Source organism: Salarias fasciatus, chromosome 18 (genome assembly GCF_902148845.1).
Source record: "Salarias fasciatus chromosome 18, fSalaFa1.1, whole genome shotgun sequence".
NCBI classification, from domain to species: domain Eukaryota; kingdom Metazoa; phylum Chordata; class Actinopteri; order Blenniiformes; family Blenniidae; genus Salarias; species Salarias fasciatus.
In genome coordinates, this window is record NC_043762.1 from 28,381,020 (window position 1) to 28,407,528 (window position 26,509).

Sequence of the window (26,509 nt, forward strand, 5' to 3'; positions counted from 1 at the left end):
TTGAGTAATCATTTGGCATTAAATCCTGTGATGGTCCAGATATTAAAATGCTATGATGATCTCCATTTCATCAAGCTTTTAATCAACATTTCTTCATTTTCAGCACTGTTGGAAATTACCTTTATTTTAGATTGTAGTCACTTCTGGAAGTAACTATTTGTTTTTTGTGAAAAAAATTACGTTTTCTTCTGCACCAAAACAATGAAAGTTTAAATTTAAAGGTCAGTCTGTGATGTTTTTACCAGTCTGGTCCACTAGAGGTGACACTGGGCTGTATGTGGCCCCTGAACATCTGGCACCCCAGCTGGAAATACTCAACAAACTAAGAAACACACGGACAAACGCAATGAAATAAATACAAAGAAATCTAACAAATAATTCTATAATAATGAATACGATACTCCTACTGCTAATGTTACTAAACTAATATCCTAAAAATGCTTGCTTCAGTTTTGAGTGTTTCAGGTCACGTCGGTTAATTAACAGTGCAAAATTTGAATGAATGGTTTATTTTTGGCCATAATTCACCTCAAAAACAAATATCTTTTGTAAATATCTCAAAATCCTTCCACACTCTTCTACGCTTTGTTGTTGTTCATCCTCCACTGTTTGAGAGGAGGAAATCGTCACTGCAGAGTTCTACGTAGATGCTCTACTTCCATCACACATCACTGCAGCATGGATATTTTTTTTTACTGTTTTCCATAAATTTCACCCGAATGCTGATGCAGAAACGTTTTGCCAATGCTTATAAAAAAATCTAAATGGATGAAGAAACCGCAGAAATGCTTCGGTTGACATTTGAACTCCGTTTCTCCTTTTTCCACCTGACTCCCACTCCGGCGGGTCTGAACAGGATCTGAACCGTCATCTTGCCGTGTGTGAACAGCAGGCACGGGCCAACGTGACAGCTGGGATCAATTAGAAGGTGATGAAGGCAAAGCAGTCAAAGGACATGTTCATATATATATATATATATATATATATATATATATATATATATATATGTATGTGCACAGAGAAGAGAAAGCCGCTCTTGAATCCAGCACTACTCTGCTCTGCTTGGCAGGTGATACATACATTTATGAGAATCTAAACAAGTCTGACAAATGGGCTGCAGAGCAGACGAGCGTCTCTCCTGCTAATTGAGAATCCTCGTGATGATCTTCGGCAGCAGTGCGAGTGCGCCCGTAAGAGAACGCTAAGACGAAAAGCAAGTCCTCTAACGGTGAACACGTGCTTCATTTTCCACGTCTTGCTAAACCAGAGAATACTCAAAAGGGCTTAAACTGATATGAAATCAACATAACTGATGGTATAAATGTGGCTTTAAGGCTTAATAAGAGTTAATGGGATTATGCAGTCCAAGAAATAATGAAAAAACGCCGTGTCTGAGCTTTTGTTTCTATGACAACAATATCTGGAAAGCATATCCAGAGCGAACTCTTCTGCTGCTATGGATTTGCATGGTAGAGACTCTACTTCATAGAAACCAAACTGCGGCTCTCTGCAGGGCGTTTGCAGGTTTTCCTTACGATCCGAAGCAATGCGTGTTAGATTATCCGGAGAATCAACCGTCCCTGCGGGAGCTGGAGATGCCTGTGTGCATTTTTTTGCATCATTAATAGATTTGTGAGATTCTAGGTAATTAGTGCAGTAATCCCCTGAGCAGTGACGAGAATAATATAAAAAGAAAACAGCAGTAACTGCTGCTTGTTAGCAGCATCCTTTAATAAAGAGTGTATAATTGCCTTTGTTGCCTCAGACACCTGCAGCAGGTTTTCCCTGCTATATTTAAATCTCAGTCTGATCTCAACGGTAATTATCTGCATAGTGGAAGAGCAGAAGAGAGGCAGGCTGAAGAGAGGGAGTGCGGTCGGATGACAGGAAGCGACGGGAACAGCGAGCCAGCCTGGCATTAGCATTTCCCTCAGGCGTCGTCGCTGCCTTCCACCCCGACGCCGCTTCGCTTTTCCTCCAGTTTCATAAAGTCGCCCCATTAGATGTAATAAAATGTCCGACTCCCAACTTTTAATTAAAGCAGTTTGCAGAACTTGAGTGCATATGTACTCAGTCAGTTATAAAATGGACGGCACGATTCCGCTGGAGTGGTTCTAAAAAACCTCCCAAACAGCAGATCCACTCCTGAGGGGCTCAGCTCGACGTGTTTCTACACATCAGATGTGGTTCTGGACAGCGTTAGCAGGAAAACGAAACACGCAGGTATTTTAAGATCCGGGAAAATCCTCATTCATATGAGGAAACACATCAGAAACCTGCCAGTGCGACCGCCGTGGAGCCAGGCTGCTGGGAGTTTACACTGACCGAAACCCATCCCATGGAATCTGCACCGTATAAACACTTCAGTCTGATGAGTAAAAATATAGAAAAGCAGTTTTCATGATTTCTGCTTCAAACGTCAAAATTACAAACCCTCTTTAAAAAAACACGAGTCACACCAGTGAAGTTGACTCGGGCGTCTTCAGGCCTGGTAACGTCTGACAACAGCTGTTAGGACGCAGAGATACGATCTGAGAAGTGCTGCAGCAGCTTTCTACTGAGACGCCGCTGCATGAACGTTACAGGACGTAAAACACGGAATCGCTGGAAAGCAGGAGCTGAGACAAACAGGCCCGTCCTCAGAAACATCAGCACTACATCCGCTCACCTTCTGAAGGACGCGAGAAACCGCCAACTCTACAGATCACAGCTTGTTAAAACCGGCACGTGGTCAGACTCTAATTATGCAGGAAAAATCTACAAAGGAGAAACATCCAGTCTGAAGAGACAGTTGATACTTCTGACATTTTTTTCCCTCCAATTATCTCCTCTTGAGAAAAAAGAAAAGCAGCCTTGGTGGAGCGAAACATCTGTTTCTCACACATCCAGACTAACTGGCATTAACTCCCGTCAGGGGGGATTTGTAGGGTGAGCTCCCGTGAAAACCATTTTTAACACTGACACACACACACACACACACACACACACACACACACTCATGCTAATTGTTTAATGACCTTATCTGTGTGTTTTTACGCAGTGGCGGAGCTGACGGCGGGTAACAGAGACTCCGTCTGCCCCACGTCTCTCATTAACCTTCATCTTTCTCCAAAAAGCCCAATGAGCGGCGCCGACGCGGCAGAACCAGGCCATCTCCAAAACACGGAATAACACTGTGACTGGGAGGCTGGAGGCTGAGCGGAGCGGCGAGGCGTCCGGGTTATTGAGATTCATCTGAGTCATGCTGCAGTGACAGATGGATTCAAGAAGCTTCTGAAGAGAAAAGATGGTGGCACTTAAATTGTTGACTATAACGACAGAAGTCAATAAACTCAGGATCCTAACAGACAAACAATCGAACGAATGCTCATTTTATTAACAACTGATCATTAAGAACTTGTCAGAAGTTGAAAGGAATGAAACATAAATCAGCTGTGAATCAATCTGAAGGCAACAAATCGATGAGGAAAGTCGGGACGGGGCGGTGATTACTGATTTGTATTATTCGCTTTGCTTCTAGCGTCTGGGACATAAGGAGACGAAACCCTGGAGCTCTGCCTCTTTATCTTCCTGCTCGTGTTGATAATGTGTTTCCTGCGAGCCTAAATGGACGGATAATGCCTCACTCCCTGTTTTTAATGAACACCCAGTAATTCAGCTGGTCTTTTGTTGACCTTCTACTTTTTATTAGTGTTGCTGCCAAATGAGCAACGAGGAATTAGCCAACCAGATTTTATTTTTTAATAAGGCTCAGTTTGATTAGTAATTTTCTGCTTTGATTCACCTCACTTTATTTCACCGTTTCAGAAATGCTCCTCAGAAACATCCTCTTTCCTCCAGGTCGGCGACGTGATTTCATTTCTGAGCTGTGAGAACAGATTCAGACGGAGAAACACCGGAGCATGAAATCCTCCAGACAACAGGAAAATAGCCCCGAACCACAAAAGAGTGTAATTACATGCAAATCAGTTAAAGGTGGAAGCGACGCTGCGGGAGCCCGGGACGATTCTCAAAAGTACAACCTGCACCGGATCAGCTGATTTCCTTCAGATGTGTATAAATAGAGCGACAGCAGCACTGCCAGGCAACTCCACAACCTGCGTCCGCCAAAAAAATAATCAGGAGAGCGAATCGCCAACTCCCTCCAGCCTTTCTGGATAATTCTGAGCTTTACAGCGCGGCGCCAGCCTGCATCTGCTTTAACGAACTGATCCGACGAGCAAACAACACAACACAATATTCAAAAAATTACACACCAATTAGCTTCAAATGGACTGTGGGAGCAAACTGGAGAACTCCTGGTGTGTGTGTGTGTGTGTGTGTGTGTGTGTGTGTGTGTAGCTTTGTTACGTACCCATCATGAAGATGACCTTTGGTTTCTTCTGTTCTGTACAAAAACCTGTCAGACAGAAGAAAATCACATTTTTAAAACGCTGTAGCTCAACATGCGTTTGTTCTCCCGCTCCTGAGCGGACTCCAGTAATCCCATTAATACCCCGAACCAGCAAACACACCGCCCGGACGACAAATCCCACCGGAATCCCACAATCATGGAGCAATCTCTTCGACTGTCGAAGGTCTTATAGTCATATTTCTGTGGCTGTGGAGCCCATAAACCGGCTCCACGCAGCGTTTCAGGGGACAAAAAGAAGGAAATGAAATATGTCCCTGCATAGAACTGGTTATCGGTATTTTGTGTGAGTCAGAAAAACCTAAATGAGGGTTAAATGAAGGTTTGCATACGAATCATGATGCACATGCTTTGGAAACTGAGGCTGAGGATCAGATCTGACAGACGGGCCAGACCGGGGTGAGTTCGAGAAAAAACTGAACAAAACAAGGACAGTCAGTAGAAATAAAAGGTGGGGATGACTGTTCTGCTTTTCATCAACAGTGATTGATCCATGAAGAACAGAGAGGCTCTCAGTTGGGGATGTACTGACATGTTTCCATTGCTAACTCACAGCATTGATTAGGAAATGACACTTGATTGTCGACTTTCCTGAGTCCGTTTTGCTCGCTCTGCTCTTTTTTCCTGCTCGGTGTTTCCAGGAACAAACCTGCAGAGAACAGGAAGTCCTCCCAGCAGCAGCGAACGGCTATACTGATCAATACCAACGTATACAGATGTGCTCAGGGCCTTTGAATCGGCAGCGGCTCAGCATGGGGGAAAAAACTAATCAAATTCCAATTTGATGCAGCGTCACACAGACCGTGCGTGCAGGGCTTCGACTGGTCGATCTATGCATAACTATGCTGGAAACTTCTCGATTTTTCAATTAGCAGCAGAAGGAGGAGGTAAATAAATGTTCTAGAGTTTCCCCGTATCGTTAGAATCAGTTTGGCGCCACAGGCGGGCGGTGCTGCTGTGTTTCCGCCAGCCTCCTTCGGGGGAATAAAGGAGCGGCTGGTCCCGGCGTCAGGCCTCCGCTGCCTCCTCGCCTCGCCCATCACACACACACCAGCTCCAGGCGGACAGGCGGGATCAACACACCAGCCTCCCTCCAGGTTAAACAATCCACGCAGCGGAGGCAGGGCCACACACACACACACACACACACACACACACACACACACACACACACACGCCCGCAGGGGGAGGCTCATTCAGACGGCCGGTGAAATGTAAGCTACATGACACTTGGCATTTGCTGGGAAGGAGCAGGCTGTGGGTTTGTGGTGAAATAATGCTGAATGAAGTCGACTGAATGGAAGAAGAAAAAAAACATCACTGACGGTTCTTCTTCTTCTTCTTCTTCTTCTTCTTCTTTTTTTTCAGAGCTTTTCTTTTGTCTGGAAACATAAACGTGATATTTATCGACTCACTTTCTGTGTTTCCCTCAGCGTAGCCGATGTCTTCCTCCTCTTCAGCCTGAAGGAACAGATTCAGAGTTCAGCTTGACTGTGTTTACATAATCAGACAACACACACACACGCACACACACACACACACACACACGCGCTACAATCAATATTGCAAGGGATATTCGTCTCCATAAAACAAAAACAACAACTAGGCCATACGAGTTTTTTTCTTCTTCATATTATCAGAAACAGGAATATAATCCATATTCTGACAGTTAAGAACATAAAGGAATTAACTGAAGCTATACGTTTATTAACTTAAATTAACGATGGAGGAAGAGCGAGAAAACAGAACAGATGGGAGAAAGAGAGGAATGACAAACGGTTGTACCCACAGTTCAAAAGCCTTTACTGTATTAGTGCATGGAAACACCAACAGTAAAATGATGATATTTTGTGAACTGAGCCGTTTATCTCGGTAAAAGCAAAGTAGAGTTTTAGATGCTGAACTTGCTGAATTTCCACTGTTGCATTCTACGACAACAAGATGCAGAAAAATGAGTTATTAAGAATCAAAGAATAGATTAAAAGATTACTGCAAAGTTTAATTCTTGTGCGATTCTTCAGATTTTCAGCTGTGTAGAAGTTTTCAGTCTCCTGGACTGAGCTTCCCTCCAGCTGCTGGAGCAGTAACGAGGCTACAGCGTGTTCATGACCTGAAGGTCAGGTCAGACCCGGGCCGGACAGCAGAAACCTTCTGAACGGACTGAAAGGTCCTTTGTTTGTGTATGAATGACCGAATCCTGTTCTGTGTGGAATAGAAACACGGAACGCCCAGGAATCCCAGCATCGCCCAGCTCATCTGGACAGACACTGCTTTCAGCCAGCGGTCGTCAAACTTTTCCCAGAATGCATCACCTGAGAAAACATCGAGCTCTCAGAGTAGAACCATTACGGCTGACCCGAACATTCAGGAGGGGCGGTTCAACCTATTAGATATGGACTTCATATTTTTTGTTCTGCTTTATACTATTTTGATGATTACATACAATTTATTTTCAAATAAAGTTTTCGTATTCACTCTCCCGTACCACTAGAGGGAGACTCACGGCTTTAGGCAACATGGATTTAGGAGATCTGAGTCAAACAATCCCCACCTTCACGCTGTTTTCCAGGAGGTAGTCTTTTCATTAGCCACACAGAACAAGCGGCTTCGACACCCCCCAGGAGGACTTACTGGCTTTCACTCAAACACTTCTGATTGGGCTTCAGACAGTCTGGCTCAGCGGAGCAGAACAAAACAAACTGTATTTGAAAAGGAGGAAGCCTGTGTTGAACGAAGCTTCAGCAGGCAGCAGTTCTGATCCTGGAGGAGCTCCATGGGGCCATTTGTTTCTTATAATTTGAAGGAGAACTATGCAACTTTTGCTCTCACGCTCCCCCTACTGGTCTCCTGTGAAATCTCACTGTTGTAAACGTTCTCCACATTCCCCCCCACCCACCCCCACTTGCAGAGAGCGTCTCACTCCCGTTTCCTTTTTTTCCACTCGTCAGACAAAGGTTTTTTCTGTCTTTTTGGTTCTGCCATCTGTGAGCAGCTCAGGGTGGCGTTGCTGACGCTAGCGAGGGTTTTACGTGCTTTCTTCCTTGTCCTCCCGTCTGAGCGCCGTAAAGCAGGTTTGTTTTCTCGAGATGTAGACGGGTCGGATCCTCTGAAAGTTGCAAGCGCTGTTTTCAGGACACAGACTGCGGGGGGAGTGGAGGGACCGGCCAATCACCACCAAGTCTTTGTTCACCCCCACAGGGATTCTGAAACACATTTATTGAGGTAAAAAAGTTGCGTAGTTCTGCTTTAACCCAGCGCTGATGGTGGAAACAGACTGACAGAGTTGGTGTTGATGCTATAAGAGCGGAGATTGACCCGGAGACGGCAGGAGCAGCGAGCGGTATTGTTTTAGGTACACACTTATTTAAAGTGGTTTATACCTTCAGATCTGAGCTGTTCAGGCTGGAGACCAGCAGTAGAACAGGGTTCAGGTCAAAACCAGTCGGCAGGCATCAGGATCAGCACCTCGCCCGTGTGGTACGGTGTCTTCGGTCAAGACAGTCAACCGTATGGCTGTCAACAATATGTGTGTGCCTCAAAGTGTGCATGTTCCTGACAGTTTGAAGCAATTAAAGACTGAAGTGGTAAAAAAGCACATATACTGAGGTTCACTGAGCCCAACACAACCTCCACAGGCCATCTTATTTCTCTGACTACATATATTCTTGGTACTTATCAAAAAGTGATATTATTGGTATTTCCTCCATGTTTGAGCGGAGTGTTGATCCGCTCTGTGGACATTAAACTCAGCTAAGCTGTTCTTGTATTCCGCGGAGCAATTAGCAGGACGCAGGGTCAAACGGGGATCAGGTCAGCCGAGTGACGGGAAAAAAAAAAAAAAAAAAACCCAAAACATGTCATACATGATCGGGAAACGCAACCTCCGCTGACATTTCCATCAGCGGCCGGCTCCTGACCTCACGCCGGTCGAGAGCCGCCCCCCCGTGCTGCACAGAGGTCAGCCGTGAGGAGCGGGTGCTGCTGGGAGCACGGCGGAGCGGCGGGAAGCCAAACGGCGTCAGTGTGGGGGAGTGCCGGGCGCCGGCGACGAGCCGGGCGCCATGTGGGCACACCAACTGGCGCGGTGAGTCAGAGAGAGGGAGAAGCACGCGTCCACGTGACGGCGCCCAGACATGTATGTAAACACACATGCAGCTCCGCCTCCGCCGCTGGGAGGGGTACGCCGCACGCCGCTCGTGAGCGACGGATAACATGTCGCGCAGATACATAATTCAACACACACGCCCACACAAACACGCACGAGCAGCTCTCACAGCGTTTGGTCAGGAAGCCGACGTCGTGCCAGTTAACGCGCACACTCCACGCTTTCCTCATATCTAAACTCTCCGGACTGAGAATTCATCAATTATGGAAAGATCCACAGTATTTCAGTTCTGTCTGGTGATGAGAAATCAACGTTAATACTGGAATAGAGGGATGATTTCACAGTTCCAGCGTTTCACATCTTCAGTTCAAGCAGAACATTCAAGATAAGGAAAGATAAAAGTTTACAGGAACAAGGGGAACAGCTTGTAAATGACAGCCTACTAGAAGTTAATAACGCTGCACCCACGTCTTTAATTATTCTTTTTACAACAAAATAAGCAAAAACTCCAACAGGGAAATGATCTGACTTTACTAGTGGAGACTATATGAGCGTTATGAACATCCGTCCAACAATATGGACATCTGCTTTTCCATTTTTTGTTCTATTAAACATCAACTTAAGGAACATGCCCTAATCTTCACAGCACAAAAACACCTAACAGATTTATAATCAACATGTTTATATTTTCATTCAATGTGGGATGATTATGCAATAATATTCAAGAAAATAGGCTAAAATGAGAGATTACATTGACGACCGTGTACTTCTTCATGGCACTCAGCTCTAGCCTAACCCAGAGAGCCAAACAGCAGCAGTATATATTCCATACCATCCATCTGTTTTTGCGACACGCCGAGTCCTAAATTCCTCCCCATGTCGGTCGTGCACTTTGCAAAGCGGCCGTCACCGTCGATGTGTTGAACGTGTGCATTAGTGGTGCTAAGTGCTTTGCATTTCCTGAAGAGGGGCAGACGCATTATAGAGCCTCTTTCACCGTAAAACATCAGGAGCGACTCAAAAGCCACAGAAGAGAAGCAGCATTTACGTCCCCATGAAAGAGTCGGCTCCTGGAGTTCAGCCGCGTCTTCCCACTGAAAGTGTGAACTTACAAGATATTAATAACCTGTCTGATAGAATGAAAAAAACTTCTGAATCAAATTTCTTTCACAAACAACCCAATTTCCTCTTTCGAAGGCTGAACCGCTGAAATAGGGCCATAATAACTTTTAGTTACAGGCTAAAGTTCAAGTTGATGATAAGCAATAAGACGGACTGGAGCATTTTGTGGGCAAGCTTTGGCCCACGAGCCTTATGTTTGACACAACTAAGCTGTGTCTGGACTGTGTCTTTATAAAAGCAATTTTGAAACTGAAAAACGTTAAGAAATTACACGACATTTGTGAATTTGCAGAAGTATTGAGGTGGAACATTTTGTGAGGCTGCTGTCATTTTCAGCTCTCAAATATATGAAAAAAAAAACCCCATAATATTCATGAAAACGTAGCAGTGAGGTGAAGGTCTGCAGCAAAGCACTTTTTACTTCCAAACCTCAGAAAGACGGCGCACTCGCTCGTCTTTTATGCCACTTCCAGGGTCGTTTGGGAGAAGGCAGGTCACCGTCTAGCAGAGGCAACAATGTTTTTCTTGCAAAAATGACAAGTTGTAAAAGTGTGGTGCTTCAGTCTGCATCAATCAAACTCTTCAAACTCTTTATCTACTCTTAAAAATGCACCTGGCTGTCTCTGATATCTCCTCCTCTGCTGGTTGGCAGTTTGTCCCTCATCCTTGACGGACTGATCAAAGAACTATAAACTTTAATTAAAATAAATGACAAAAGATGTATACCACTTCAAACAGAATTCTGTGAGCGAACTTCATCAACAGTCTTGATGTGTTTGTGAACATGTGTGTACATCTACACACAACCTTTCCGGCCTATTTGGTTTGGCGTCTTGCCTTTATTTGACATGTGGAGCGAAGCCCTGCTGCCACACACCAGACGGCCTGACACACACAACCATCTGAGAACGCTTCCTCCGAAGCTCCACCGGGGTTTGTTCCACCCTCACCTCATTCCCGACCAGTTAGACTCCATCAGCGGCTTGAACATTACGTACCGGACATCTGGAGGTACTGTTGAAACATTCAATCATTTGATTTGGAGTTCCACCTCCTGAGTGGCGAGTATTTCCGAAGTAACCTGATGACTTCGAGCGCTCGAAGTCTTCATTTCAGTGGGCGATTCCCTCGCAGCAGCCTCCCCCGGTGAGTCACTCCAGCCGTGTGATCCAATCACATAAACGGCGGCCGTCGCTCCCGGCTGGTTCGTTGTGAACCTCAGAACGTCGTCGGCCTGTCAGGTGTGTCAGGATGAGCCTGTGGACGGAGGGAGGCTTCCGGTCGTCAGCAGCAGCTCAGTGCGGTGATGGCCGAGGCTTTACAGTCTCTACTTTTAACATTTGGCTTATTAAATCGTACAGTTAAGGCTGCTCCAGGCGATCTGGGTGGTTTTCTAGTGAAGCTGCTGCAGGTTTAGATCTGTCCTCCACTGAGCTTCTCTCCTGTCATTTTTCACTCCGCACGGCGATAATTCACTAAAAGACGTCCCGATCATTCTGTGTCTCTGCAGCCAGTGGATCATCATGCCTTTCATACCATTCCATTTATTACTGTCTGTCTCTGTCCACTCCTTCTCCTTCCTCACAGTGATGTCAAGTGCCTTGACTCCCATGATTGCTGTTGTTCTTTGGCGATATCTCGGCTATTTTAGCAATTTGACTCTATTAACTGTAGCTGTTGACGCTCGGGGTGTGACGAGACACTCAGCTCACGAGACGAGACAAGATGAGATTTCCACTGTACTTTTAAGAAAACTAAAATGACAAAATATATGACTGGAAAAACAGACCTTTTTTATTTCACAGTCACAAAACAATACAGGTGCATTTTGTGCCCAGGTCTAATGAGGGGACACCCGATATCCACGCGGTACTGTCCCCTGAGACAGGTGTCTCTTTAGAGGGACAGGCTATGAGGACTAAATGGAGGACAAGTTTAAAATAAACCAGATGGAGCTCACTGCTGAAAATGGTCAATGCAAAAACAAACACCCAGTAAATATAGGAAGAGTTGTAATAACGACTGCTGTAATAATGACTGCTGTAACAGCTGAAGAATGCTTTTCTTTAATTATTGATAAGGGTGCAAATAATTCTGGAAATGTCACTTTTTGTTCAAATGTAAAAAAAAGCAGATATTTTTCCCCACAATGGTGCTTCTTCTACATGATTTTATTAACTTTTGGAAAAGGCCTGTATCACATTTGGTAAATTAAAAAAAAAAAAAACAACTTTTTGGTTGAATAAAAGTAACTATGAGGCTAAATTTGCCTGGAATAGAAATAATTTCGGGGTTAAGTGTGTCTGCATCCACAGGACATCATGAGAACTTAAAACAGCGTAGTTCACATGGCAGGCCTTTAGGTGGAATGTGTGGATTATAACGTGTCCACCAAAGTGTTTTGGGGTTGTTGGATTGTGTATTTGATGAGTTTGACGAGGGGGAACAAAAATACCGTTCACCTCCATTGTGTCCGTCCTGAAAACCTTCCCCGACTCGCCTCTGGATAAACAACAGCTCGCCCTCCCAAAAAAAGTAAGTATGCTGTTCGAAATGACTAAGGAATTGCGCTAAATGGGCCAATTTGCCAAAATGTTGAAGTGTCCCTTTAACTCTGTAACTCTACCAGAAAGACACCACCGAAGAAGACATAGAGCTCCACAGGCCGCTGCGCTCTGTAAACTAACTCGATGCATACGAGGGGGGACCCAAAAGAAACCGGACTGTGGTTATAAAAAAAAAAAACAAGAATGATTTCAGACTTTTGGCCGTTATATGTCGCTATAGCATAGTCTTAAGCATAACTGAAAAATTTCACCTCCCAAAGACACACAGGCAGCTCACAGGCAGTGTTTATGTTATTACAGTCCCGCCCCCTTCTTCAAAAAATTCCAAAATGATCCGGTGCCTCTTAACCACGGAGCAGAAACAGGCTGGGTGGACATGTTTCAGGAGCTGAACAGGCAGCTGGAGGACGATGGAGGCTGTTTGGGAAGAGCCTGACCGCCTCCGGTCAGGCTGAAGCGGCGGCGCTGTGGGAGAGCGGGGACTGGTGGCTCCATCATGACAAGGCGCCAGCGCACAGGGCTCTGCGGTAAAACTGTTCCTGATGGAAAACGGCATGGCCCTGCTGCCCCATCCGCCGTATCCCCTCCATTTAGCCCCGTGCAACTTCTGTCTCTTCCCAAGAATGAAAAAGGCACTGAAGAGGCGGCGATTTGATGACGTGGAAGAGGTGGAAAAAAAATCGAAGGACGCTCTTAAAGGGATCATTACGCAGGAGCATGCTGACTGTTTTGAGCAGTGGAAATCCCGGCTGCAGCGCTGGATTCAAGCCGAAGGAGAGGACCGTGAAGGTGACAGTTGTGATCAAATGTGAAAATAAAAAAATAAAAAGTTATAACCACAGTCCGGTTTCTTTTGGGTCCCCCCTCGTATGAAGCTTTATTAAACCAAGAAATACCAGTAGCTTCTGCAAGACTCTGGGACGGTGGACTAAAAACTATATTGTGACCGTATTTTGGCCGTTTTGCTGTTCGGTCCGCTCTGTTCGGTGTGTGCTTACTGCCTTCTGCCCGAGAGACAGCTTTTCAAACAAGACATCTCGTCATGATTTAATCTCGCGAGATCTCGTCACACCCCTAGTTTACACTGTTTCTAAATTTTAGCTCTTTAGTGTTTTGATTCACTGTTGACCAGGTTTTGACTCCATGGTATTTTAGTAGCTTTTTATTTATTTTTTTTAGAGCTGTTTTAGTGATTTTTAGCCATGTTAGTTGTTTTACACGACACTGTTCAGAAAGTAAAGATCCACATGTAGAAGGATGCAGACCCCTGGCTTAGCCTTTTTTTTTTATTTCAAACATGTAAAAAAATAAAACTTTTTCATTACTTCAGACTCAATCCATGAGTGTTTTGTATTAATTAATTATAAATAAATCAATTTTAAGTTCTTGCACACAGCAGCAAGATACATGGTTGTCAAGTACCACTGACGTTACTGTGTTGCTATTAGTGCTATTTTGTGCAAAAATTGAACTGAATCCATGAATTCAACCGTCTGTCTTTTTCACGACTTTATGCCGAGCTCAGGATTGTCAGATGTGGCCCAATCCCAGCTGAATGTGTATGAAGGCAGGACACGCCTGGACAGGTAAGCAGTCCATCACAGGACCAAACACATGCAAACTCTACTTCTTACATTCTCCCGTCAAAATATCTGATGATGAAGTTAAATCTGCTATGCACGATTTAAAATAATTCTTTGACTGTGATGCAAATGTATGACACTGATGCGAATGTGGAAAAACGTAAGCGCAGCGGTCTTTCACTTTCACCAGCGCTGCAGCATGTATCTCTACTTGCAGCTTAAAAGCAGTTCATGTCACTACGTGCTTTAGACACAGACAGGAAGCTGATGGAGACGTGGGTAATCACTCAGCTCAAAACCACTGCAAACGGATAAACTTTCAATATTTAGAGAGTCTTCAGTCAACAGAAAGAAATCCAGTGTGTCTCTTCTGTACGGAGCTGATGAAGTGCGGCGGCGGTTCGCCGTGTGTTTTCCTTGAATTCCCCCGCTCCCGCCTGTGTTGCAGTTTACTGTCGGTTCAGGGATTCGCTGTGCAAACAGAGATGAAGCGACACCCTGGATGGTGCATTTATTGCTCATTACTCTTCCGTGAGGCCGAGTCGTGGCAGTCTGAAGCCGCGGGGCGGGAGCTCAGCTGCAGCCGCTCCGCCGGGTCGCGCCGCCTCCTGACGCCGAGGCCTCGGCTGCAGCCCAGATTAAATCTGTGGTTTCTGAGATCGGCCAAGAGAGCATTTAATAACCGCAGCAGCCACGCTGCGACCATAACGAGTTACAATCTGACTCCAGATCTGTCCTCAGTGTTGGGGTCGAATTCAACGACTCTGAGGATGAGATGAGGAGAATTCAGCAGATTAGATTAATGTATTTGATAGTCAAAGCTCCCTAATCCCACATGCATGAAATAAAACTGAATTAACCTTAAAGCTCATGCTGGACACTTGTAATCTTCCAAGAAAACTTATTTTTATGCATTTTTGGTTTTTGCATTGAAGCTTACTTCTTCATTCATTGTTTTTACGTTGCATTATTTGATAAAATATGTGTTGAGGAGATTCCAAGTCCAAAAAAAAAGTCTCTTTCGGCTTGTTACAATCTTGGTTGGTCTCGTCAGACGAGGCCGAGCCGCGGCTCATCGCAGGACGGCCCGATCGCCTCTGAATGGACGGACAGTCTTTGTTTGCCCCCCCCCCCCGCTTCGCCCTTGAGCCGCTCTGTGCATTTCTCTGTGAAGACTCCCGCCTCACCGTGTTCACTTCATCCCGGCTCCTGAAAAGCGGCGACTGACGGTCGATAATTATCGACGGGCCTGACGTAAAGTTCACCTTCGTGTGGCATCAGAAAAAGCGGCGTCTCTTCAGGAAGTGAGTCGGAGACGACCAGCAGGACGCCGACTGTCGGGTAACAAAGCGCCCGCTGTGAGGATAATTCTGTTTGTGAACACATCTGATGAAACTCCGAGGCTTTGATGAAAACCGTCGACGCTCAAACATGGACGGCAGATATCAGACGGAGGGACTGTGACCGCGCTCGTCTGCATCGAATTACGCCTGAATTTCATGAAATAATTTGACCTTTCAAGCGGACTGGTGAAACGTTTGGCGTCGATAAAAGCAGCTCAACAAAAACCCACAAGGAGGATCAATCTGGTGTGGAGGATGAGCGTCCACAGTCCAATTATATGACTGTAATTTTAAAAAAGAAAGAAAAATAAGACTGGTAAAGAGTGCTGTTTGGTTCAGAGCTTTTTTTTTTTTTTTTTTTGCTCTAAAATAAATGAAAACCTTTGTTGACATGTTGTATCATAATTTTCCACTCCAACTCAGTTGAATCCGGTTCTGTACACAGAAGCTACATAGCGGTTAGCATTTGCACCTCACAGTGAAAAGTCCCCTGGTTTGAGCCCCGATCTGTGGGGCTTTCCAGCAGGAAGTCTGCGCCGGCTTCCTGCCACGTAAGCTTGTTAAGTTGCAATTGAACTTTCAGTCTGAATCCATTTTGCGGCGAGTGCCGTCCCACACACGGGAATATTCAAATGAGGGTCAGGCCCTGTGCACAAGAGGAGAAACTTTACTTCTCAGCATTTAAACCACCCTGCTCAAATGCAGCCGGAACTCAAGTTTGCAACCATTTTTATATGCAGGTGACAGCAGGAGGAAGGTCATATTAATCACGTCTGCAGCTTGGAGACGTGGCTGAATCTCATTCTTAGCTTGATGGGCGTGTGTGGTCTAAAAGATGCATCTGGTGCATGCTGCAAACGAAAAGCGCTTCATGTTTGAAGTGCACTGAGCTGATGGTTAAATGGTTTACGTAAGTGAAATGCATCAACCTCGGACCCTGTGAGTGAGAAAAGGCTTCAGGTTGTGATAAAAGGTCACGCTGTATTGCGTCGACAATAACACACTCGCAGTGTTTGGGTCAATCTATTAGTTTGAAACATGAAGCTTAAAGAAGTCGTAGCTTTCCCGATGAAGGGTGGAATAAGATAGAGGTAGAGAGGGAGAAAACGATTACAGATGTTACACAATGTAGCTTATCGATTCAACTGCCAGAGAATTACTGCTGAGCGAACGTCCGACTCCTCCGCCACAACACAAAAAAAACAAACAATCTCTGCTCTCCAGGTAAAAACTCAATAGACTGAATGAATGTGAAGAGGTGCGCTGCCGCCAGGTTTTATTCACCCAGGAAAAAAAAAACACCCTGAAGAACAATAAAGAACTCCCATCGACTGAAAAGCAACAGAAATGAAGTGAAAGGAAGCTGAAGAGAGAGATGGGCAATCTGCCTCTCCACACAGGAGGACTGAGGATGAGATGGAGCCAAACCGATGCTTCACCGACTGACAGAGCCGGGGTTTCAGCAGGAATGACCCTCGTCTGAACCGCCGCCGTGTTCGGCGTCTCCAGACCTGCAGCTCTGGATCACGGTGGAAAAGGCTGTTCTACAGGTGTCGTTTCTGCAGCCAGGAGGAAGTGTCTGATGGCCGGGGATGTGGGAGTGATGAACAGGGGGGTTTGTGAAAGTGTGGAAGGCGTTTTATAGGTTGACGGCGCTCGGTCAGATTACCGCATTTCACTGCTTCACACTGAGATTCTGCCGTTGGGTTTAAATTAAAAGTTTCTTCAGCTGTATTTGCAGATAAATATGACTGCTTTGCCTCAGGAGCAAATAAAAAAGCTTTTAATGAAGCATTAAACAACCTGCTGAATGAAAACGCTTTCAATGGTTACTGAGCTATTCAGAAACGCCACAAGCTCCAGGGTTCGTTAGTGGAATGAACATCCACACCTCACACACACACACACACACACACACACACACGCAGACCCATCAGTTGCCAGCCCTCCATCGTCGTCCTACCTCTTCAGTCTTGCAGGCAGCGTCTGTGAGGCTGCTGCTTTCACCCAGGACACTGAGATCCAGCTCGCTTGGACCTGCAGATTAAAACAAAAACACGTTCAGCTTCAACTATTTACTCAATTAAAACTTCATTTAGGTGCTTGATGCTTTAGGAGAAAGACCTTGGGGTTTTCGCTGTCCCTCCCATGCAGAGCAGCTGAGCGTCCTCCTCTGGTTTTATCTCACTGAAACACTGAAATCCTTCATGGAACACCGTCTTTCATTTATTATATACAGATGTAAAACTGACTTTAGCCTGGCCTGGGAGACAAAACAAACATCACTGGATTTATGTCTCACATGGTTTCAGGTAATTGTCTTGAGATTTTAGACATTTATTTGAATTAAACTGAGCGTGTCAAAGCATTTGTTCTAACTGGATCAGAGCTTGTCCGGCCTGCTGTGGTCCAGGAAAGGAAAGAAGAGCAGAGTGATTCTGACAGGGTCTCACCGTCCTGCTTCCAGGGCCGAAAGGATCAAAACAGACGAGGTCTGCTACAGCTGATGGCTGAAATTATGATTTACTAGCTACTACTGCATTTTTAATTTTCATCTTCTTTTTGTACCTCATTCATTTCAGATCCAAATAAAGCTCTGAGGATAATCAGCTGTACCTGAACTTCCTGGAACCAGGCTGTGATCCATTCTGACACACTACAGTAGCACCTTCATCCTCCTCTTCCTCCTCCTCGGCAGAAACACTTTCCCCTGCCTCCCCCTTCGCGCACGCCGGCGCCTCCTGATTAGTAAACTGGGTTATATTCGGCGGCGCCGCAGCTTCAGCCTCGCCGCTGCGGCCTGGAGAGACGTGAACATCTTCCGATGGAGAAGACGCCACAACGCGAAGCGGGGAAGAGAGGAAATCCTGCGCTGGCGCTCCCAGCAGGCCACAGCTCGAAGAGTCAGCAGCGTGTCAGGCGGCATCTCGTCGCCGTGCAGCGTGCGGAGGTGCTATCGAGGTTCACCTCAGGATCCACGCCGCCCGCCACCGTGTGCTTCATTTACTGTTTCTCTGGAAACGACTGACCTTAACTTCCACTGATCTTGGCGTTTCCTTGTAACTTTCTGAGGCTCGTGTTTTAAACTGCTCTATGTGCCACGCTGAAAGGTCAAAGTGACAAGTTGCACACATGTGACACGGATTTGGAGCTTTCCTTGAGTGCGCTCATTACGGCGCAGGAAGTGGCGCACCTGCTGAGAGCGTCCATCACAGGGAAAGAGCAGCTCAGACGTTACGCTGCTCTTACTGGCCTGAAGTGCAGCTGCGTAACGGCCGCTCTGCAGAAGTGGCGTCCTGGGGGAACGCCGAAGCTGTCTGGGTTTATTCTCAGCTTCAAGAGGCGGCGATTATAAAAACTACAACTTCACACTGTTCTCCTTCTTGATTAATGAAATCAATGAACATTAAGTGGTGTTTAAATGGCATTGAGCAATTATTTTCCCATCAATAACCTCTAAAACGTCCACTATTAGTTGGATTTAGCTTTTAGAATTAGAGCAACTTCCGAGCCAAGTGGCGCCACGAGGCTCTAACGCACGGAGAGGAAATACAGAAGCAGCCGTCAAGCAGCACGAGGTAATTCTGCTGTGAAGGATCGCTCAGGCCGTGGTCGAATTATGTGCTTGGCCTTTAAGGTGTAGTGCACACTTTCTGGAGGAGAGCGAGCGCGAATAGGCTGTGGGTCAATTTACTCAGTGAATCACATGTACTCCTCATCCTCAAGTAATCCTGCAGATTTTCATCCGGAACACAGCGCGAGCGGCCGCCGTCCTCTGATGTGAACAACAAGGCGTCCCGGCAGATTTTTTTTTCTCCTCTGAACTATTTTGAGGAGCCATGTGCATCCTCCGCCGTGAATCTGTGCCTCCGATAGGAACCTCCGCCTCCTCCTGAGACAGTCTGCAGCAGGTCCTGCATTACAACATTTCTAATTCCAGAGCAAATGACTTCTACAGTTTAAAAACTATGATTGTTTTTCAATAAAAGAACAATGCCTTCTATGTCTTCTGTCATTTCTTACACAGGTTCGTGCTTTAGAGAGGTTCAATAATTAAAACAGCCCGCTACACCCCCAGTGTCGACACGCTGAGGCTCGTTTTTTCTGACGTCATGCAAATTTGAAGTGATTTTTCAATGTTCTATTCAACAAATGTTTTTGTGCCGAATTGTTTTTGAATTATGGATGTGCAGTCAATGTATCTGTCCATCTTCTATTCTGCACACACACACACACACACACACACACACACACACTGCGAGAAAGAGAATACAGATACTCTGGGTGGATGAGATGGCAGTTTTAATTCAGTAAGTCTGTATATAAAGCAACAAAAAGATTTTTGTCATCACAAACCATAAGTTGAGAAACAAGGCATATCTTCCTATTTATTTTTATTTATTTGGGACTGATATTCTTGGGTTGATTTTAACCCTGAGGTGACCCAGTTTTGTCCCGCGGTGTGTGTGTTTGACACCCTCGGCTGATAACGTCTGTGGAGATTTTTGATATAAGAGACGAAAAACAATCAGCAGTCAGTCTACAAGCTGGTGAATGAATTTAGGCTCTGCTCATGTATTTGTGGGTCTGATTCTGAAAATATATCAGTATATATCAGTGTATAATCTCACTGCAGATAATTTGATTGGATGCACAATGTAGGAAATCCACATCTTCAAATGCCGACCTAGATCATGTATTCTCACTCTAACTTATAATTTTGTTCTTAAATTCTCACATTTTTATCAAACAAACACACAAAACATCCTGAATTCCCTCTCACAGTAACGAGAAATAAATGGCTCTTCCGGCTTCCACACACACTCACGAGCACCGACTGCGACATGAAGTGTTTCCAGTGCTGCCTGCAGCGTTTGGGGCTTCGGACTTGTTCCTAAAATGTTTCTGCTTATTACGGCTACGGTTTGTCACAGATAAGTTTTCAATATGTTTGTAAATTTCTTCCCTGTCCATTCCAGGGGGAACTTTTCTTTTGGCCAATTATTTCAAATTTGTCCAGTTTCGGAGTTATATCCATTTGAAAACGGGATTGTCTGAAACCCCCGCTTCACTGTTTCCACCACGTGTCTGAACGTCTGCATTCATCTCCTTCATACTCTGCTTTTTAAGGAGAACATTGGTTTGAAGTCCTGGGAGTAAAAAGCTTGCGTGAAAAAAAACAACGCAGTGCAATGACTGGAGGTTAATTTGGTATATAATGAAATTTCTACAAGCGTAAATTTCATTAGTCAATGTTAGTGCAGCGGTTTAATTTCTCTTCCTTAAATGTTGAACAGCAAGTCCACTCTGTATTTCCTATATTTAGTAATTTTATTTGTATTTCATATTTCTATTAAACTTGAAGAAAAATGGCCTGTTGTGGATTTGTTTTCAGAAGCCTGGCTGCTTGCTTCCTTGGCCGGTAGCGGCGGCTGTGGAATGCCGGTGGTGCTGTCAGGTGGGACACAGCAAGGGATTATGGGATGCTGTTTTGCAGAACTTTTTATCTGAGTTAATTCTTTTGGTTTGTTGTGTTACTGTCGTTATTGGTGTTGTTACCCCGGTCATGTTGTGGTTGTTGTAACACCATGGGCGGGTCGGGCGTGGCGGCTGATCACACCACTCTCTTGCATAATGTGTTTTTAATTCTGAGTCCTCTATGTGTTACACGCTTCATCTGCACAACAATATTTACCAGGGGGTCATAATGTTCTGGCTGGTCCATTGTTTGATGCCGAATGCTCAAATATCAAACCAGCGCTGGAACTTCAGAGTTAACACTTAATGCTTTCACCAGAAGATAATTAACGGACAGGCTGTTCTCGGCTCCCACCGGTTGCGCCTACATCGTTTCAGGATGACAAATAATGGCTGAACACCAGGCAGTCAGCGCGTCCAACACGCCGGACCGGCCTGCGACGCCTCCCCCTGGTGAAAACTCCCACAGACTCCTCTGCGATCGTATCTGCCAGCCGACGGGAGACGGGCTCAGCTGGGGATGCAGATATGTAAATGGCAAATTGTCAGCTTTTACATAATGTGAGACAGGTATCCAGCCTGATTCCAGCCTCGCCGGTTCTGTTCCTCCAACAAAGCGCGGCTAACCCTGCTTCCCCGGTTGCTATGCCAACTTGTGTGGTAACCAGGCAGCTGGTGGGGGATCTTTTTGGTTTCTCTCCTCCTCTTCTTCTTCTCCCTCACTGGGATCGAGCGACATTTCGGAGGCGTCTCTCTCTGACAGCCTTAGTTACTGTGACTGCAGGTATGTCTTCGGTCCGATGCAGCGCACGTGGAGCGTGCACGCTCGTCCACCTGCTTAAAATGTGAGAAACTCTGTTGCAAAACGTGATTGCAGCTCTGCAGAGAGCAGACCTTAAATGATCACAGCAGCAGACGATGCAAATGCTCCACAAGAAGAGCATTTCTTAAAACTCTTATATATTATAAATAGAGAACCAAGCGGGATGTTGAAAGTGTTCAACAACAGCCTCCGGGGTGAGTAAAAAGCGCGTGCCGTTTATCCCTGGAGCCTCTCAGCGAAGCGGCCGACCCCCCCTCGCCCGTCTTTGATTTGCAAAAACATGACAGCAGAGCCAAACACCGAGTCTCACCAACAAACAACAACAAGGCCAGCGAACAGCTTTCCAGGTCCGCTTCCCACCGCAGAGGTGGCCAATTACGTTTTCCTGAGTGGGGGGGGGGCAATAAAAACCCTCAGACTGCTGTCGAGCGGAGAGCTTTGAAGCAGCCCGACCCCGGCTCATATCAAGCAGTAGGTTTCATATCCTTGTTTAGATTTTCAGCTCTTCTTTTTCCCTATCTTTACTGGGATGACTCGGACACAACAGGCTGGTCTTTAATGCCGTTTTGCATAAAAATCAGGGTAATATTGTGGAGCTGAATGACTGGATGTTGCACCTCATCAACACGTGGCTGGAAGTGAACTGCATGCCCAGGCCGGGGTTTTTCCTCCATACACAGCACTGCGGGAATGGAATAATAAATCTCTTCAAAGCCTTAACTCTCGCTTGGTGTCACTTTGCATGAGCAGGATCCTTTTTCTGCTGGAGAGGCGTTCAAGGACACTTCAGAGTGTAGGTCATTTATCTCAGAAGCCAAAAACTCAGAGCTGAAGTTAAACGAATATCCAGTTTTTTCAAAGTCGTCTAGAGTTTTAAACATCTGCACATCATTAAATGGTGCTTTTGTTCTAATAAATGTCCTCACTCTCGTGTATCCCGCAGCCACTGACCGTGAATCACTGAGTGTTTGACCGAACCTCGGCGGCTCGTCTCACCGGCTGCAGGCTCTTCGGAGGGAAACAGCTTGTTGTCCAAAGCGGCGCTGATATCGCAGAAGACTTCCTCTTCGTCTCGGTCAGCGTCCAACTGAAAGGACAAGGAGTCGATCGTTAGCAAAATTATAGAGAGTGGCTTCACTGGAGCGGCGCCTCATGGATTATTCACAGGAACGTGCGACCTGAACCTTGAACATGGCAGGACGAGCGGAGCGGACATGCTCGCTCGCTAATCCGCCCTGACACCAGGAACGAGGCTCATTACGAGACCGGACGTCAGGAACCGGCCCGGGCGCCGGCAGCTACGCGCTGGGGTCATCCCCCAGTCGCCTCACGTCAGGAGCTTTAATAACGCCACATTAATTAGCTTTCCTTCTGTGTCAGTTGCTCTCTTTCAGATTGTTGTGAAGCCGAATACATTTTTTTTTTCTTGCACATCCAAAAGGGGCAGACGGACCATGAGGACTGTGGTTTGTGGGATGGATGCAGAGCTCTGCTCCCGGGCCGGCCCTCCGCCCCCATCAGGCCCGACGACAGCCGGCCGAGAGGCAACACGCGACCAAGCATCAGCAAACGGAGGAACGTAAACACAGCGGACATGAGCGGCTCCCGGTCCGCTGCTGAGTCGCCTTCAGGTGCGTGGCTCTCCGCAGGGAACTGAATCAACGGTTCCGTCTCGATCTCAGAGAATTACTGAAAGAGGCAGATTCTGCAGATGACGAGCAGAGGATGAAGACGAGCGGCTTCTCTGCTCATCACGGCACAGAAACCGTCCCCGGTCTCTCCGCAGCCTCTGAGAAACCCAAATTTGTTCCGACGCCAGCGCAGAGGCGGCGTTTAATCCATTTAGACTCACGAGAAGCCGGGGAGGGAGAGTCATTTCTCAAGGACAGAGCTTTACCTTCTAAGGGTTAAAAAAAAAAGAAAGAAAAAAAACCCTTTGTAAGCAGTTTCTCTTGATGTGATGGAAATGTGTCTGTGCTCTAAAAATAAACCAAGAAACGATCTGAAAATAGCAGCAGCAGGCAGCACCGAGCCTCCAAAATGAGCTGACTTCAATGTCACATTCTGAAGACGTTCGTACATCAGGGGAGGAGGGGGAGAAGAAGAGTCCAGCTTTTATAAAGCATGAAGCGCAGTAAAAGCCAGAATCCATTATGTGAGAGGTCTCGGGAGGAGCGGTGGATTAGAGGAAGCAGGTGAATCACAGCCCGGAAGCTGCGAGGCTCCTTCAAGCCGCCGTTCGGCCGCCGCCTGCTTCTGTCCACAACTTCATGTGAAGTTCCTCAGAGTGTGAGACGCTTTTCCCCAACGTCACAGGCGAGAAAAGAGCAGTCTGAATGAGATAAATTGGGTGATTTTAAATAACCTTGAAAGTGGAACAAAGCCTGCTGATTCAGACTGGAAGGAACAACTTATATCATCTCACATGTGGCTGTTATGACACTTCCTACTTCTTCTCCTCACATTTATGGTGTTTTTTTGTTTTTTTTTAAGCCTTTCATGACCTGGAAAACAGGAAGCAGTGTTAATAAATATATAAAGCCTGTTTCCATGGTGAAACCATGGCTTCATGCTTTAAATGTATGTGAGAGGGGCTTTCTGCACATTGTCATCTGAAGATTAACATGCTGGATATTGTAAGAACAAATGTACCTTAGCGGTGTATTTTTCTCTGACATTCCCTCTTCTGGATCAAATAGTGTTACGATGAGAAAATCACCAGTTCAAGATTGAGCTTGGAGGCTTTCTTGTTTGAAATATCTGCTCACTTGAGCAGTATTAGCAAAGAAAATCTTCTTTTACTTGTTTTCTTCACAATTTTCTTCTAAATCATTGCTCTGCCTGCAGCCCTCTGGTTAAAAAGTAATGACAGTTGTTTCAGTAAGTTCAAACTGTTTCACATTCATTTCTGACACACCCAGTCTTTTCTCTTGATTTTTTAAAACAAATGATCAAAGAAGTGCCACAATAACTTATCGATTAAAGCTGCAGTCTTGTTACTCAATGTGTCGGAAATGGAACAGAAACAAATTAAAAGGAAAAACAAAGTAAAGAAAAGAGGCGTTTGCTGACACGTTCAGCCTCTATACCAGGGATGTACAACATAAGGCCTGCGGGCCAAATCCAGCCCGCAAGAGGCTCTGATCGCCAAACCACCAAGCAAATAGGTTTTTTTTTTTTCAACACAGACACAGCGGACACAGCAAAACGCTGAGGCCCGAGCTGAGATACCAATGATGCTCCATGAAACCTACCTTACTGATATCAAAGCACAAGTCTATAAAAACATGACTACTGTAGCAGTTATAAGACAAGTTTTTGGGACATTTCACTTTATTTTATAACAGAAAAAATCATTAAAAATGACTTTATTTTGAGATTTTAGTCATTTTTGCCAGTAATTGTTTGGCTCTGTGAAAATATCAACATTTTCCTCACATATACTCTGCGTGAAAACAAAGGCAAAGTTTCTGACGTTTAATTTTAAAGGTTATTATGGAACTAATTCACCGGTCCGGCCCACTCGAGACGAAGCTGGGCTGTTTTAGGCCCCTGATGAAAGGTATCTGACAGCCCTGCTCTTCGTACAGCCCACCTCTGCTGCGCCTGTTACACCAGCGATCACTGTCACAACCAACCGCAAACACAGAAACATGCCATGGAAATATTATTTCTATTCTATTTTAAGTTATCTTAACTTTAACTTTCAGAGGAAGTCAGAGTAATGGGATTCATGCCGGTGGGGTATTTTTCACCCCTGATCTGACACCAGCTGCAGGAGTACTGTTGGAAGGCCTGACGGGCCTCCCCGGGGGCCCAGGGAGACGAGTGGAGGTGTTCCTGGTTTGTTTGTATCTGCGAGGCATCGAGCAGCGTGTGGGAAGCCCAACCCTTCGCTCAGGGAATGCCTAATTAGATCGGCCCCTTTTTTTCTAAGAAAGACGGGGTCGTTTCAATCAACCTGCAACAAGCAGTTCCCTCCGCTCACTGCCGCTTCCGCCCGGCGTGACGCGCCGATTCATCCCACGTCAAAAAAACAACAGCAACATGAATCGAAATGTCACGTCGGAGGCAGGAAGTACAAAGTTTCTGAGCAGGAAAGTTGACACTCTTTCCCACAGTGACAGAATTAGTTCATTCAGCGACAGAAGAAAAGACTCCAAGACGTTCGGATCGACAGCGCGGAGTAGCGAGTCGCCGCCATTGTGCTTCAGTGGAGTCATGCCTCTGTATTTTGGACGTGGCTTTTAAAATAACAGCGTTTCTCACACACAAAAGGCCTTCACCGAGAAAAAAGCAATTAGCGCCTCACCTGCTGAGCTCTTACTGCTGGAGACGAGGGAGAAATCAAGTCAGTTTTTAGAGTTTAAAACTGAGGACAACAATGACTACCAGGCTCCGTGCTTTCTGGGAGTCGATGACAGGGTGAGATGAAAGTGCATTTTCTTCTCATTGAACAGCTGAAAGTCTTTACAGAGTCACACACAGTGTGAAAATAAAAGTGGTTCATATCCTGACCAAAACAATCCAAAGTCTCAGTTTCACTAAATAACTGCAGAATGTACTGAAACACAGCTTTATTTCACATCCCAGCTTTATTTAAGAATTAAAAAACTTTCCTTACAATATGAACAGTATGAGTCGTGGTTATTATTATAGATATCAGATTATGAGTTATTACATTAAGACTTGTTTTGGTTTCTGGGTGTTCAGATTTTCTTAAACAGGCACTTAAGTTGTGTTGGGTTGTATGTTTTTCAGTTGTCCTGGATGTTTCATTCACTCCTGGAAATACGGTCAAGGCAAAACAAGAAGTTCAATATGCTGAATTTCTGAAGTGTTTTCACCAAACAAAATGAAATATTTTCAGCGTTTTAGTCTTTTTCAATGCAAAAAGGAGGCATATATAAGATTTGGATTACTTGCTGTCCATGCACATGATTTCTGGAATAGAACAGGACTGAAGAAGAAATGCTTTCTTACCCCTGTATGTCCTTGTATGTCATTTATATATCTGATAACTTGTTTTGACATTTTCTGTAGCTTTGCTCTGAATTTTACTTTTTGGACATTTTTG

At 45.5% G+C, this 26,509-nt stretch overlaps 1 protein-coding gene across 1 annotated transcript in view; it reads right to left on the reverse strand.

Moving 5' to 3' along the window:
• The window catches only part of ak5 (adenylate kinase 5), a 70,141-nt gene that overhangs the window by 12,319 nt on the left and 31,313 nt on the right, over positions 1–26,509 (reverse strand). Inside the window, exons 8-11 of the mRNA XM_030115453.1 lie at positions 22,429–22,519; positions 17,095–17,168; positions 5,827–5,872; positions 4,355–4,399 (exon numbers count right to left, since the gene is read on the reverse strand). Of these exons, the coding sequence (XP_029971313.1) occupies positions 4,355–4,399; positions 5,827–5,872; positions 17,095–17,168; positions 22,429–22,519 (256 nt within the window). The remainder of the gene's footprint in view (positions 1–4,354; positions 4,400–5,826; positions 5,873–17,094; positions 17,169–22,428; positions 22,520–26,509) is intronic.